The sequence below is a fragment of the Mustela lutreola genome, chromosome 16 (genome assembly GCF_030435805.1).
Source record: "Mustela lutreola isolate mMusLut2 chromosome 16, mMusLut2.pri, whole genome shotgun sequence".
Taxonomy (NCBI): domain Eukaryota; kingdom Metazoa; phylum Chordata; class Mammalia; order Carnivora; family Mustelidae; genus Mustela; species Mustela lutreola.
In genome coordinates, this window is record NC_081305.1 from 4,611,867 (window position 1) to 4,627,361 (window position 15,495).

The window sequence follows — 15,495 nt, forward strand, 5'->3', positions numbered from 1 at the left end:
TAGAGTCGAGGTGCTGGAGGAGCTGTGGGGCCCCAGTGGGGAAGCCACTTCTGTGCCTTGCAACTGTCTCATCCAAGATTACTGAGGTCACCTAAACTGTGCTTATTCTCTAAGATGTACAGCAGCCCTGCGTCTCCCCTTTGCTGGATAACAGCATGAGTGGGAATCTGCTCTTTTTGCTTAATTATTATTATTATATCTTGGCTTTATACAGGGCAATGGTACTGCTAAAAGTCGTGTTATAATCAAAGAAATAAACAAGTGCACAGGTCAAACCACCATGTAAGCGTAGATCATTCTAGAATGAACCGATGGCTAGGCAGACTATAATGGAGTAACTCTGTAAAGTTTGGGTCTTTTCATTTAAAGCCTGCTGAGGGGCAGATCAGTGGGACGAACTCACCCACTGACTCTGTACCTTCTGGCTTTTAGAGGTTAATCCTCTTATCTGTTTGGGAAATTTAAAGCAGTGTCTCTAATATCAGATAAAAAGTCTCCGTAATGTCACTCAAGTGTAAGCAACATGATACTGGGAGGGTGGAAAACTAAAGGTGATTCCTTGACAGAGGAGTCTCCGGAACGCATTTAATTTCTTCTTTCCAGCTGACTTTTTCACAGTCCTTGCCACCATTATCGTAAACTCTAGTTACCTGCGCTGCAGGGCTGGTGTGCAGCCATATTCCCCCATATTTGAAGAAAAACTTGAATATATTAAATGGCACTGTGAATTTTATTTAAAAATATCCTCCATCTGTTTTGCTTCTTAAATTCCACATAAAAATGAAATCATGTAATATTTGTATTTCTCTGACTGACTTGTTTCGCTAAGCACCACCCTTGAGTTCCTTACCCTCTAGTTCCTTCCATGTTGTTGCAAATGGTAGGATTTCATTCTTTTTGATGACTGAGTAATATTCCATTGTTTATATATACCACATCTTCTTTATCCATTTATCTGTCAGTGGACATGTGGGCTCTTTCCATAGTTTGGCTCTTGTGGACATTGCTGCTATCAACATTTGGGGGCACATGCCCCTTCAGATCACTATGCTTGTATCATTTGGGTAAATACCTAACTGTGCAATTGCTGGGCTATATTTGTAACTTTTTGAGGAACCTCCATACTGTTTTCCAGAGTAGCTGCATCAGCTGGCATGCCCACCTACAGTGTAGGAGGGTTCCCCTTTCTCCACATGCTTGCCCACATCTGTTGTTTCTTTTGTTGTTAATTTTAGCCATTCTGACAGGTGTGAGGTGGTATCTCACTGTAGTTTTGATTTGTATTTCCCAACAATGAGTGATGTTGAGCATCTTTCACATGTCTGTTGGCCATCTGGATGTCTTCTTTGGAGAAATGTCTATTCATGTCTTCTGCCCATTTCTTGAGTAGAGTTTTTGTTTTTTGGCTGTTGAGTTGCATAACTTCTTTACGGATTTTGGATGCTAACCCTTTATCTGATAAGAGATTTTGCGAGTATCTTCTCCCATTCCATAGGTTGCCTTTTGGTTTTGTTGACTGTTTCCTTGCTGTGAAGAAGCTTCTTATCTTGATGAAGTCCCAACAGTTCATTTTTTGCTTTTGTTTCTCTTGCCTTTGGAGACAAGTCTAAATCCTTAAGGAATTTCTGCAAATGTGCACTGACAGGAAGGTAACCTCTGCCCATCTGTAAATTATACCAGCATTCCTAAACATGTCACCCCAAAAGTGGTTCAGGGAAGTGCCAAAAAGTGAATCTTCAGCTCAGATCTATCCTCTTCCAGCATGGATCCAGATCCTCAAGGCTACTGGGACACCATTCTCTTTGAGTCATGACAGACTCTGAAGAGCTGCTCATCATTTGGGCTTCGGTTTCATGACCACACCCTCCCAACCATGAGACCCCACATACTCCCCAGGAGGTGGTCATCTTACATCAAGACCCACACATCTCCCCTCATCTCTTCTCTGACCCCCATCCCAATGTTCCTGATGAGGACATGGTTTTCTAATAGAAGGCTGAAGTGATACCAAAAGGGAGCAGATGCTTGGCAGAACCTGGCAGGCTCCTGTCCCTGATTCCCCTAACATCCGTGAGGTTCTACACCACTGCCATGGAACTGGGACCTTTCCTAAATTTGTAATAGCGAATGCTGAAACATTTCTTCTCAAAAGCATGGTCAGTGCCCCATAAAGACACATATATGGATGTTCATGGCAGCATAATTCATACAATCCCCAAATTGGAAAACAACTCAAATATCCATCACCCAGTGAATGCATGAAAAAAAAATGTGGTATATCCATACAGTGAAATATTACTCGATATTAAAAAGAAAAAAACTACAGATACATGCCTCATGAATGAACCACAGAAGCATTACGCCAAGTGATAGACACCCAATGAAAAGGACTATATAGGGGCACCTGGGTGGCTCAGTGGTATAAAATCTCCGCCTTCGGCTCAGGTCATGAACCCAGGGTCCTGGGATTGAGCCTCGCATCAGGCTCTCTGCTCAGCAGGGAGACTGTTTCCTCCTCTCTCTCTCTCTCTCTGCCTACTTGTGATCTCTGTCTGTCAAATAAATAAATAAATAAATAAATAAATAATCTAAAAAAAAAAAAAAAGAAAAGGACTACATATTTTATGCTGCCATTCAAATCAAATGTCCAGGCAAGGAATAACTATAGAAAGAAAGCAAATCAGAAATTGCCCAGGGCTGGGACAGAGGTGAGGTCTGATTGTAAAGGGGGCACAAGATAACTTTACACAGTAACGGAGATGTCCTAAAACTAGAGTTTGGTGCTGTAGAATACTATACATTTACCAGAATCCGTAAAGTAGATAAATTTAATTATAGCAGGCAAATTTTATGTTATGAGAATTATACCTCAATAAAGCTGCTAAGAAAACAGTGTGACGTTTATCATTTAAAATAATTTTGGTCACTGAGGAAAAAAAAAAATGGACTGAATAAAACCTGCTAAATGAAAGTCTCCAATCGTGTCCAAGCCAATTCAGACTGTAACGTAAAGGATCCTACGTCTGAAGGCTGTGGACTTGATTATATGAGATAGTCTGTGTAATTTAGGTAAAGCTCTTAGCTTTGCATGTGCATGGCACTTAGAAGCCCTGGGAGGTCAATGTCATTATCCACACAGTTGTACCCCTTCAAGGGGCCATAGAACCTCTGTATAGCATGGCTCAGGACCAACTGCGGGCAGAGGGCAGCCTTCTCCCCCTGGATTGGGTGCTCCTCCAGGCCTGTCTCTGCCCAGAACACATTTCACAACAGAAAAGAACAATGTACTGATACCCTTGACAACATGGTCTGTATGATTCCATGTATAGAAAATTCTAGAAAGGCAAGCAAATAATCAGAGAAGGCAGATCAAAGAGGGTCTGGATTCCGAGGAGAGGATCAATAGCAAAGGCACACAAGGAAACTGTATCTTGATAATTGGTGTGACTACACAAGTGTGTGCATTTACCAAAATGCAGCCAATTGTACCCTCAAAATGGGCAAATTTGATGGAATCCAAATAATCCCTTCACACAATGCATTAGAAGTATTTTCAGCGGCTGCTTTGCTCATCTTGGTCACGTCTTTAAACTTTCTCATTGTGATCGAGGTTACAATGCAATTCTCCTTCCTCGCCAATGTAGAGGCATTTCATTTTGGTACTTGTTAATGGGGTTCGCCTGATCTTTTTATGTTCTTGCTATTGCTGATTAATTAAACCTAAAACAATGTTCAGAAAGGTTTCAGGATGATATTCTCCCCTGGAGCTCCTTGTGTCACACCACGCAGAGCTGTATGAGCACCCCCCCCCACCCAAGACACAGACTAATAGAGATGCCAGGCTGCTTTGTGGGGAGGGTCCTGGGGGAGCACAGCACAGCTCTCCAGTGTCAGCAACACTAACCTTCAACAACGAAATTGGTAGTAAAATTAATTCCATTTACATTTTTTATTACTTGCAATGTCATTAGTTTTATTCCCTTCAGTTTCAGCTGTCAGAAAAGGAGGTACAGACCCCTCATCTCACTTCTCAGCGGCAGTAATGCCTTCTGTGATCTCCTAACAAGCTGAAATGTTTTTATCACTTTTTCCGGCGGGGAGGCAGTCTGACGGTGAATGCCTCACGGCTCGCGCACCTGGGGATGTCTCCGAGCCTCAGTTTTCCCATCCATAAAGTGGGATAACATCTCTGGGCCAGTGAAGAAAATAAAAAAGCCCTGGGACGTTAGGGTATTTGGTTCAGCTGTTCTCCCTGGATCTCAATGTTATTTGAGGGGAGGAGGAAAAAGTCCCTCCCGCTATGTTCTATGATGCGATCACTATGGTTTTAAGAGCAAGGCTTCAAAGAAGGGGTTGGCACGCTTTTCCTGTTAAGGGCCGGGTGAATCCGTATTTCTGCTCCGCAGGTCATGTGGTCTCTGTGGTTCCCGCTCAACCCTGCTGTTGTAGCAGCAAGCAGGCTGACTGCAAATATGGCTGTGTTCCAATAAAACTTTATTTACGAAAACAGAAGTGGGCCATGTTTGACCTTCGGACAGTAGTTTGCCAACTCCTGGTTCAAAGAAGCATCAAGCAGGGTCAGGAAGTTGTTATCCCTGCCCTTTATAATCTAGGTTAGTGCTTGTAGATGCCCCTACCTTCACGCGACCTTGCTTAGTGTTTTAGGCCCCTTTCTGCTTCTTGTCAATGTCGGGTTAATAGCTACACAGGTGGGTCGGCCACTCTGAGTCCTGCTCTTTCAAAGAATTCTGAGCCATGGGACACCCACGGTTCCTCACTCCTGCTAGCTCTCACCGCGCTCCTCACTCGTCTTGTTAGGTGCCTCCCTCGTTGGGAAGGATGTTCTCCCGCTAGGTGTATAATGAAACGAGCACCGTTATATTCGGCAGGCCCGCATGTTCAAATGAGCAATATTATGTAGTCTTATGCCTTTTATATACAGACAGATGGAGGTTCTTTCTGAAGTCAAGCAGGTGAATGCTCATGTTCCTAACTGTATTTTGGGCTGAACCTACCCGTCTTGTGGTGAAAACATTGGAGTATAACCCTAGGACATTTCTAGCTGTGCAGGGAGATGCTGAGCTCCTTTTTCAGGGTGATTCTGACGTTGCCTCTAGGTGGCCTTACCTACAGTGGGTGGCTGTGTGCTGCTAGCTGGGATGATTCCCTTTGTGAGAACAAAAAGCACATTTGACATCTCCACTGTAGTGTGCACGCATCTGTCTTTTCTTGATGATACTATTTTGAGTATAAAAATGAACATCCGTTCCTTAGGAATTACCAGGTGATTCTGCCCCGGATGAGTTGTGATCCTAGCCATTAGCTGGGGGCAAGTGGGCAGTCTTTGGGGATCTGCTCACTATTGACCTCTGTAGGTCTCCAAAGTAGGAGGCCCAGGAAAAAAAATCCCTGCTTGAGGAGAGGAAAACACTGCTGCCTTATGAACAGCCCCCTTAACCTGTACAGATAGGTTAAATCTTACTAATGTTTAATATATGGATTGGTAGTAGCAGATATGCGTATTATTACTAAAAATATTGTGTGAATATATATACAAACACGGGGTCCGTGTGCTGGAGGCACCTGGGGTGTGGGCTCTACAGGGCGGATGGGCCCAGAAATACATAGTTCAGCAACTGGCAGTAGGAAGTCCCCATCTATTATTATTATTATTATTATTATTATTATTATTATTATTTTTAACTTAAAAGCAAGTAAGCTTTAGTACGTAAAAAGTACAACCTTCTCCCAGCATTTGGAGGAGGGCTGCCTCCTTTGAAATGGCCACAGATGGTTCCTGGGCTGTGCTGGGTTTCAGGGAGAGGGTTCCCAACTCTCCCAAGCAGAGGAGGGGCTGGCCTCGAACCTGCGTCCTTCACCCTTATCCTTAAAACACGACGGGATGGGATGAGCACACCAGGGAAGGTCAGGTAGTTCTTGGGCGGCAGCTACGATATCCTGGACCTCCCCACCCTTTCTGGTTCCTTCAAGAACAAAAGGAATTCTGTTTTCTCAGTAAGGCTTTAATTTCTCCTCCTAACCGGACCTGGTGCTAAAACTGGGGTCTGCGACCCAGAGGTCAATTGCACTTTTATTTCCTCCTCCTCCTCCTCCTCATTGGTGGCGTCACTGTTCCCATCTCCTGGATCCCCCCGACTCTCCAGAGCAGCTTTGGCTTTCTTAATCCTTCTTCCTCTTTTCCTTCTTGAGGTCTTGTCACTTTCACTCTCTCGCTGCCGCTGCGGGGCTACCACACTGGTCACGGTCTCTGTTTCTCTTTAATCAATTAATTTGAGAGAGAGGGAGCTCGCGTGTGTGAGCCGGGGGAGGGGCAGGAGATGGGGGCGGGAGAGAGAAGCGGACCCCTCGCTGAGCACAGAGCCCCATGCGGGGCTCGATCTCACAACCCCGAGATCAAGATCTGGGCTGAATTCAAGAGTCTGACACTCAGCCGACTGAGTCACCAGACGTCCCTCTCTTTGTGGTCACTGTTGCCTACAGATTCCTGCATCCAGGTTGCAAGCGTGCTCTCTGTGGGCTTGCCACGCCGACCCAGAAGGCCCTGCTTGATTATCAGCCTCTTCTGACTTGTCTTCGGACCTGAGTCCCACTTCTGAGGGTAAGTGTCTCTCTCCACGATTACTCTCTCGATCTTGGCTACGATATCCTGGTCCCAGTAGAGATCATGGCTGTGGTCATTAACGGAACAGCCATGCAGCCTGCTTCCCCTTGGTGGTGTTGACCACCATCTCCTGAGTGACTCTGATGCCATCTTCAAACCTGAGAACCCCTGCAAGCCCGATCTTTGCCCCACAGCTGACTGTGGTCACCAGCCACTGATGAGAAGGCGGCAGCTTTTCCAAGGGTGGAAAGCTTGCCACAGATAAGTCCCATCCTGTGGTTGTCATGTAGTTGCTGGGCGTCAGGCATGTCAGGAATTGTCCCCAGGTGATCCTTCTGCTCAGGACCCCAGAATGAGCCTTCTGAAGTTCCTGCTTCTGACCGCCAACTCCCAGTAGTGAAGCGAGGTGCACACACAGCGCCCGAATGTAGGCGCCGGCCTCCAATTCATTCCGTAGAGTTCTAGTCTTCTTCCAGGATCACATGTGATTCTCTGGCTCTTGTCTGATGCTCCACGCTCCAAGCTGCCTCTTTCCCACAGCAGTACATGGGGGTCCCTGGAATAAGGCACCTGTCGGAGTCCCTAGAGCCCCACACAGTTGGGAGCCCCCTTCAAGAGCACCGTGTGGCCGGACGGGTCCCACACATTCTTTGCCCGAACTCGGCTGGAATGTCAACAAGAGAGTGGCTGGTTCTGCGCACGTAATGAACAGCCGCTCCCATCCGGATCCGGAATGATGCCGTGTCCTGTCCTCTCCGCCCGCAGTACCCTCTCCTCATGTTTAGCTTATTAAAGTCCTTGAGCAACAGGGACCACCGAAGCGCGTCCAGCTGGGCTGTCTCGGACTCGGGGGTGATAAGAAATTCTTGAGCGTATTGTATTGTATTGTATTTACGAAACATCTTCTTCCAGTACTGACTTCTGCTCCTTTTTCTTCTTATGTTTCTTTGGCAAAATCAGTGCTTCCTTGTCCACCATGCTCAGCAAGCCTCCCTTTGAAAAACTCACTGGCAGTCAGTCCAGAGTCGTGGAGAAGGGAGCTGCGCCCGGCAGAGCCTCGGTTCTTCAAAGTGATGCTGTGGAGAGTCAGGCTTGGATGTTGCGTGACTGGGTTTATGAGGGCTGATGTGTTTGTGTGGCTCTCCAGCTCAGAATGGTTTCGTGCGTTTAGAGAGCGGTAACACAACAAAAGACAGAAAGAACAACAAAAGAGCGATAAAAAGGAAAATGTGACAAAGCTGATATGGTCCACAGAACCCAACGTATTTCCTGCCCAGCTCTTTGTGGTCAGAGTTTGCCAACCCCCAATCAGGATAACACAGAAGAACCGTGGAAATGCAATGTGGGAGGGAAGAAAAGCCAGTACGGTACATCCTGCTCGGTATGACATGAATTACATGGAGTTTGACAAGCGGCACAAAACAGAGCTACAAGCAGGGTGTGTGCGTGTGTGTGTGTGTGTGTGTGTGTAGTAAACATAAAAAATAACATCTGGATGTAGTCTACGTCATGATAGTATTTTCTCGGGGGAAAGAGAAAAGGAAATGAAACTGGGGAGAAAAACACAGGGGATTTCACCTTTACTAGTAATATTTTACTTCTTGAAGAAAAGGAAAGAGAAGGAAAAAAAGAAAGGAAAAAAAGAAGAAAAGAAAGAGAAGAATGTATTTTCTTCCATCCATCCTTCCTCCTTGCCATCCGTCCGTCCGGAGAGACGCTTCTCATTGTAAGATGTTCTCCTTAGCTCTGGTCTGAGCTCACTTACCACGGTCATGAGGAACCAATAACGTCTATTCCTTTTTTCCCTAGTCCTCAGTTTCTTGAGGTCCCCGTTCACACTTACACCGATAACCTTCTCAAAATATAAATACCAAAGCCCAAGAGGACGTGAATGGCATTGCCTACACGTGAGTAATTGCTAAGGTTAGCGTGGGGCAGTGCACCAAGCACGGGAAATATGTGATACACACATCTATTCATTTTATGCTCACATTTATATAACTCAGCCCAACGATTCATTTGTTTAAAATAATGCTTCATTATATTGCAGCCATTACTACCCGTCAGTGGAAAAAAATAATGGGTGGAAATTATGCATTTATCTCTTTTCCCATATCCCAGGCTCCCTCCCTGAATTCTCACGACCGTTCTTAAAAAGGCAGACGACCTACTCTAACCCCGCCAAGATTCTTCTGCACAATGCAGGGGGAAATGAGGCTCTAGACCAGTTACCAACGTGGCCCATTCTTATTAGCCTAAATTTGGTGGCGTCAGCAGGACGTTTTCCCATCACCTAGTCTGTGGGTTGCAAAGAATGTCTTTGCACAATGCGTCAGACTGGCTGGCGGGGGGACATGAAGACGCCTTCCAACAGAAGCTGGGACACTTTGACACGTCACACTTTCTATGACACAGACATGAACTGAGAATGAACGCATCCTCTGGGATGAATCGTTTGGAAAGCTCGATGGAAGACAGGGACACCGGTGCGGTTAGGTGCTCACCCTCGCGCATGCCCCGGAGTCTGGGCTACTTACATGCCAGACTGAAGAGGGAGACGAGCAGGACCGAGGTCGCGCTGAAATGCAGGGCCCCCGCCGCGTTGCAGTCGACTTTAGAGTTCTTGCAGGAGCACACCTGTACCCTGAGGTCTGTGATGTTCGTCATGGGTGGCTTCCCTGAATCTGTCACCATGATGGGCAGGTGGTAGTTGGCTTTGTTCAGGTTTTGGAGGAGGCTTACCAGGGCGTGCGTATCTGGGGGAGACACGGAGGACCTTCATGAGAGGTGGTTAGACCTTCCTAAATTAAAGGGTGAGGTTTGGGGGACGAAAACCACACCAATCACGCATTGCGTGTGGGTTTATAACCACGGGCACGTTTAAACTTAAATTCATTCAAAATTCAAATTCAGCTTCTCTGTTGCAATAGCCACACCTCCAGTGTCCAGCAACCACGTGTGGCCGGTGGCTGTGACCTTGGGCGGCACTGGGTAGAACATTCCACGGCCAAGGAGACCCATGGTTCAGTGCATGGGGACCCCTTTTTGTGAAGATGACCGCCTACTAAGAACTCCTCCTGATAAAACCAATAGAACCATCTTTGTCATGATCACATTCGACATCTAGAAAAACTGACTTAAAAACCCATTCTCCCATCGTCACAGTGTGTACCTTTTGCTTATTGTTGTTTTTTTTCTTATTCTTGATTTTTTATCATGTTACATTAGTCACCATACAGTACCTCATTAGTTTTTTTTTTCCCCTCCCTCCCTCCCTAGTTTGTTTTTTTAATTAATTACCTCATTAGTTTTTGATGTACTGTCCCAAGATTCCATCTTGGAACACCGCAGTGTGTACCTTAAATATATATAATTTTTATTTGTCAACTGTACTTCCATGAAGCTGGGAAAAATGCCCCTTCTGGGCATGAACAGTGATAGGCATTAAAACCTCAAGAAACAGAACTGGGACCAGGAAATGAACTGAGAAGTCTTCTATCTCTTAAATAAAACCATGAAGAAAACAGAGCAAAGACATGGAAACAGAAACAGGTGAAGTGTCGTCCTGACCACAAGGAGAAGCAGCAGAAATAACCAACATGTCACCCTAGCTGCGGGACGGGTTAACGCAATAGATCTCATCCCTCACGTGGATGAGAAGCTCGAGTAAGAAAGTTCTGGTTGGAACTTTCTGGAAAGAGCTGGTGGTGGCTATTGCAATCCGCTATCACCACAGAAACTAGCAAAGGAGGCAGTAACCCCTCGAACAAGAGGAGGGCTGTTTTAATTAAAAGTAATCAGTGTAACAGAACTCATTCTTTAAAAAGCAATAAAATAGACAAACAGGCCAATGAAATCAATAAGAGGAAGGCACTAATAAAATGAGATATGAGATAAGACCATTCAATACATATGAGATTTTTTAATAGAAAATTTTATGCACAATTGTACAGCCTTAATGAAATGCGTAATTCCCAGTCCCTCTCGAAAAGTCTACCGCTGCCGGGTGAGCACGGTACCATGCTGGGTCGGTTGCAGGGGAAGTTTGCTACCGGAGACAGAGGGAGTCCAGTGCATGGGTTCTGGTTTCTGATGTCATTGCAAAACGGGGTGAACTTAGTAGTGAGCTCATGTTTGCCACGGGGAGGGAAGCAGGTGCTCACGGACGTAGGGAAACCGTCGGGCTCAGTTTTGAACTCCACCTTCCCACACGGAGAGACTGGTAGGAAGGGTCCTGATGGGCAAGTCTCCTCAGTGAGGGACAGGACAGATGCGGGACGATATCACTGTTGAACATCAAAGCCGTGGCTGTTGCCAAGGCAAAGCTCATTGTGTGGTCGTCTGCACGCAAAGTGCAAGATGGAGGGTTAGAGGCTAAGGCTCTATCAGGATTGTTCTACCGGGGCTGCCTGTTTCTTGAGCCTTCTCTGAGAACACGCACACTCAGAGACGGCTGGGCCGTGCCATGCGTGCGGAGAGGCCGAGACCTGGGCTTCTGCAGGCTGCAGACGGGGTGGGTGTCCAGTCCGGGGCGTGTGGTACGGAGGACACGGTGGAGCACGGAGGGTATGGACACGAGGGGAGACGAGCAGGGGGGGACAGTGTGGGAGAGGCAGGCCCGGGAAACGCGGCTTCGAAGCTAGACAAGCAGCCAGAGAACGCGTAAGCCGACTTACTGTTGATCTTGGAGATCTTCCAGACTTTATCGGGAACAGCCTGTTTATGGATCTCAAATTTGAAAGGGTCTGTATTTGGGTGAAGGTCCTTATCTGACGCTCCCAAAATCACGACGCTGAGGTTTTTGGCGTCGTCGCAGACTTCCGCGACTGTCGGGAAGATGACGGGGGGGTTGTCGTTGACGTCCTCCAGAGTGATCAGCAAAGTTCCCGTCCCGGTAGCGGGAGGGTTGCCTGTGGGGAAGGACGGAGACGTTAGCAGGCTGCTGGGCCCAGGCCAGAGCTTGACACCTGTATTATTGTTAAAGGGTTTCACATAGGACGGACCCAATAGCTTACACATTTGCATAAAGCCTAGTGGCCTAAAAGACTTCTCATATACTTTTGATGTAAATTCTGTAGCCTTTACCCTTAGAAGGCGAAGCTTCTAGCACACAAGCCATCCTAACGCGCTGAAAGCAGAGAATGGATATAACAAACAGGACCTTTCCTTGCTTAGCGAATGAAACCTTTTATCTAAACAGCCACGTATTCACAGCTGTCGATGACACAGGGAAGATGGGGCCCCATGAGACAAGACTGGGTTTTGTATGTATGAAATAGCTCTGTCTGACTGGGTAGATGACTAGAGAAAGGGTGAGCTAATCCGGGGTTTCCTTTGCAGAGGGGGCGTGGGTCTGGGCTGACAGCTGGTGCTGGGGTGGGGGGCTGACCTAACAGCATAGGACAGATATAGAAAGGGGGGTTAGTGGGGCGCCTGGGTGGTTCAGGGGGTTAAAGCCTCTGCCTTCGGCTCAGGTCATGATTCCAGGGTCCTGGGATCGAGCCCCGCATCGGGCTCTCTGCTTGGTGGGGACCCTGCTCCCCGCTCCCCTGCCTGCCTCTCTGCCTACTTGTGATCTCTGACTGTCAAATAAATAAATAAAATCTTTAAAAAAACAAAAAAGAAAGGGGGGTTAGTTACAGAAACACAAGTGCTGGCTGGCTACTAGGGCAGCTGAAGCAATCATAATATCATCTTTGGGCCTCATTTCTCAGGTCTTGGGTTTTCATATTTCAGTTACTTCCTGCCATGTTTTTTTATTTTTTTATCTTAGGGATCATGATTTTTAAAAAGCCCCTTACAACCCCTGGCGTGATACTGTCTTTCACCTAAAGAAAAGGCTGTTTCATTTCCAAAAGGCTCAGAGTGAGTTTATTTACCGCTCCCTAACTTTATTTTTAATCATCTAGACGTCAGAGGTCTTCTCTTGGGTCCAACCACTCATTAACAGTTCCTGATTTCTCTGAGAAACGTTAGCTCCAAATTCACGGGCCACAGATTGCATGCAGACAGATTTGCCCTATTCCAAAAGGTTCTGGCACTCCTCCAGAATCCAGTACTCTGACTTTATGCACTAGTCCTAACCCAGGGTCTGGCTCCATTTCATCTTTCCTGTCCTCATGTGCACTTCCAAGCTCAACCTTATTTCCCGTGACACTCTGTTTGTTTCTTGAAGCGCACAGCGAGTCTCAAGTTCAGTTCTGAATCACACGGGGCCTCGCAGGTAATGTGTATGTGAGCTCAGGGGGCATGTCTCCAGGGCAAGGCAAGGCGAGGTCTGATGGATTCTGCAGGTGAAGACATGGTGCATCCTTTCCAGATTCAGGCAGGTTATTCTGCTCTGACCCAGACAGTAAAAGAGGGAGTCGGTAGAGGTGGCACTTGTTATGAGTGACACGAAGCACAAGGAGCCAGTGGCAAAGAGCGGCTCCTACCAGCCTCCTGTGCCCACTATTCTGAGAGGATCACGAGATGTTCTGCCAACACTCAGATTGGCTGTGGCTCACACCTTCTCTCCCGGCCTACGTGGGTGTGCACAGCGTCACCCGGCGCCATTGTGGGCTGTTACAGTGGATGGAAGGTGCAAGGAGACAAGCCTGGTGATGTCTGGGAGGGCACAGGGCCTGACTTTCACGATGACCTGCTGGTACTGAGTCTCCAGGCCACAGGGAATCACTGGAGGTTTTTCACAGAGGCAGTGGGCCCATCGATGTGACTGGTTTTTAGAAACACACGTGATATTGGCAAGAGATGTTGGCCACCGAGGCAGCGACACCAGCAACAGATTAAGGCATGATGTAGGCAGTTGGAGTAAGAAAGAAATGTCTCGTTTTAGTGATCAGGTACTCAGATGAGGCTGCTGAGGATGGGGAACCCCAAAATGGAAGGTAGTGGGGAGCAGAAAGACATTTCAGCTCTGTGTACCTGTCTAGAAACATGCAGAGCTTAGGAGACGTGCCGGCACTGGGTAGTGACTGAGGACTTGTCCGCACAGAGGCTTTGAAAGGGTCCTAGCCAATCAGGCCACCCAATGTGACAGCGCAGAAGGGAGGGGGGGTGGAAGCCTGGAAAGCCCCAGAGTTGAAGGAGCAGCTAGTGGTTTGCAAAAGACAGAGGGGACATGAATTGGAAGAGGAGGCAATGAACAGTGGTGAAATGGGTCGTGACACCCCAAAGGAGAAGGGGAAAAGAGAAGCCATGGGACTTTGTAAGGAAAAGGGGACTGGCGACTTCTTTATGAGAGGTGGCCAGTGATGGGGAAGACTCCAGCTTGAAAGAAGCGGGGCAGGGAGTCATGAAGTGAGAACAGACATTTTTTTCAGCCGGGCTGGTGGAACTTGAAATATATCAACACCCAATGACATTTTCAGAGTAAACATTCTAATAAATACCCGTTAACGTCGAAACACCAACGTCATTCATCAGCAGAGGGATGACTGTTCCTAATGGTGGCACGTCATCAACCTTTGTTGGAGCCGGAACTCAAAAGAAATGCATAATTACTTGGAGGTTGGTTTTTCCCTGTCAGCTTTAGTCATTTGGTTGAATTTCTTTACTGAAAAATTCTTTTTCTTTTTTTTTTTATTGAATAATTGAGTATCTCAGAGGAATCCATTATATTTTTTCACTCTGAATATATTATGAAGAGCCGTCACTTGGTAGAATGGATGAGAAGGCATTATGAGTATTTGAAATATGGCCGAACGCATCAGCCTTTCATGAACTTAATTATACGACTGTCTCCGTTTCCCTGTGTGTTATTCCCGGACTAGGCTGGTGATGTCTTCTTCTGAACTCAAGGAAAATGAGCTTGGTTTTTTCATCGATAAGGGGAAGATTGCATTCTCACAGCCTTCAGGAAAACAGCCTCTCCCAGTGGACGTCACAGGATGGAGAAAAGTCACCATCCAAAATTCAGACGCAATTCAGAATATAAAGACTCTTCACCAGCCCATTCGGCTCCAGGAGCTCCGGGGGGCCCAGGAAATATGGGAACTTCTGGGTCTCATGACACACGATAAAAACCTCACCTCTTCTCTCGCCTTCCCCCCAGCAAAAGCCGACCCCCCAGGGACTACTCTGTAGGACCCCATGTCAGAACCAAAGCATGGTTGAGACTGGGCCGTCCTATGTGGAATTTCTACTTCGATAGGGAAAAAGCCTCAAATTGAGCAAAACTCCCAGGATATGGAGCTAGAATTGTGATTCCTCCTCCTTGCAATCCCCCCCGCCCCGCCCGCCCCACAGAGGAGCCCGGGGGCCGTATTCTCAGGGTAGCTGCATAAGGATCAGAGGACGGCTGTCCTCCAGTGAGTGCAGGGATTTGCCTGTGGTTGTGCAAGTTTCTGTCTTTGTAGGGGAGGAGAGGGAAGGGCTCCTGAGAGAGGAACCATTCTTGGCAGTGGGTTTTAAATGGAACAGGAAGGGGCGCCTGGGTGGCTCAGTGGGTTAAAGCCTCTGCCTTAGGCTCAGGTCATGATCCCAGGGTCCTGGGATCATGAGCCCCGCATCGGGCTCTCTGCTCAGTGGGGAGCCTGCTTCCCCCTCTCTCTCTCTGCCTGCCTCTCTGCCTACTTGTGATCCCTGTCTGTCAAATAAATAAGTAAAATCTTAAAAAAAAAAAAGGAATGGTAAGTGGGTTCCCCTTTGGGAATTTGGTGAAGGCCATAGTCTTGCTTCCAGAGAAACACACCTACCTCCACGCTGAAGGCATTATAGGGCCTGTGAGTATGGCTGAGTGTCCGCCGTTCTGACATCTAGGACACCTTTGTTCATAGGTATTTTATTTTATTTTATCTTATTCAGAATCCTGAGCAAACAGGATTTCCACTTCAGCCAGAAAATACTGAGATTTTTTTCTTTTCTTGAAGATT

At 47.0% G+C, this 15,495-nt stretch overlaps 1 protein-coding gene and 1 pseudogene across 1 annotated transcript in view; both read right to left on the bottom strand.

The window, feature by feature from the left end:
• The window catches only part of CDH13 (cadherin 13), a 989,149-nt gene that overhangs the window by 1,625 nt on the left and 972,029 nt on the right, over positions 1–15,495 (bottom strand). The window contains exons 12-13 of the mRNA XM_059153524.1: positions 11,299–11,532; positions 9,160–9,378 (exon numbers count right to left, since the gene is read on the bottom strand). Of these exons, the coding sequence (XP_059009507.1) occupies positions 9,160–9,378; positions 11,299–11,532 (453 nt within the window). The remainder of the gene's footprint in view (positions 1–9,159; positions 9,379–11,298; positions 11,533–15,495) is intronic.
• LOC131817969 (H/ACA ribonucleoprotein complex subunit DKC1-like) lies at positions 6,461–7,727 on the bottom strand (annotated as a pseudogene).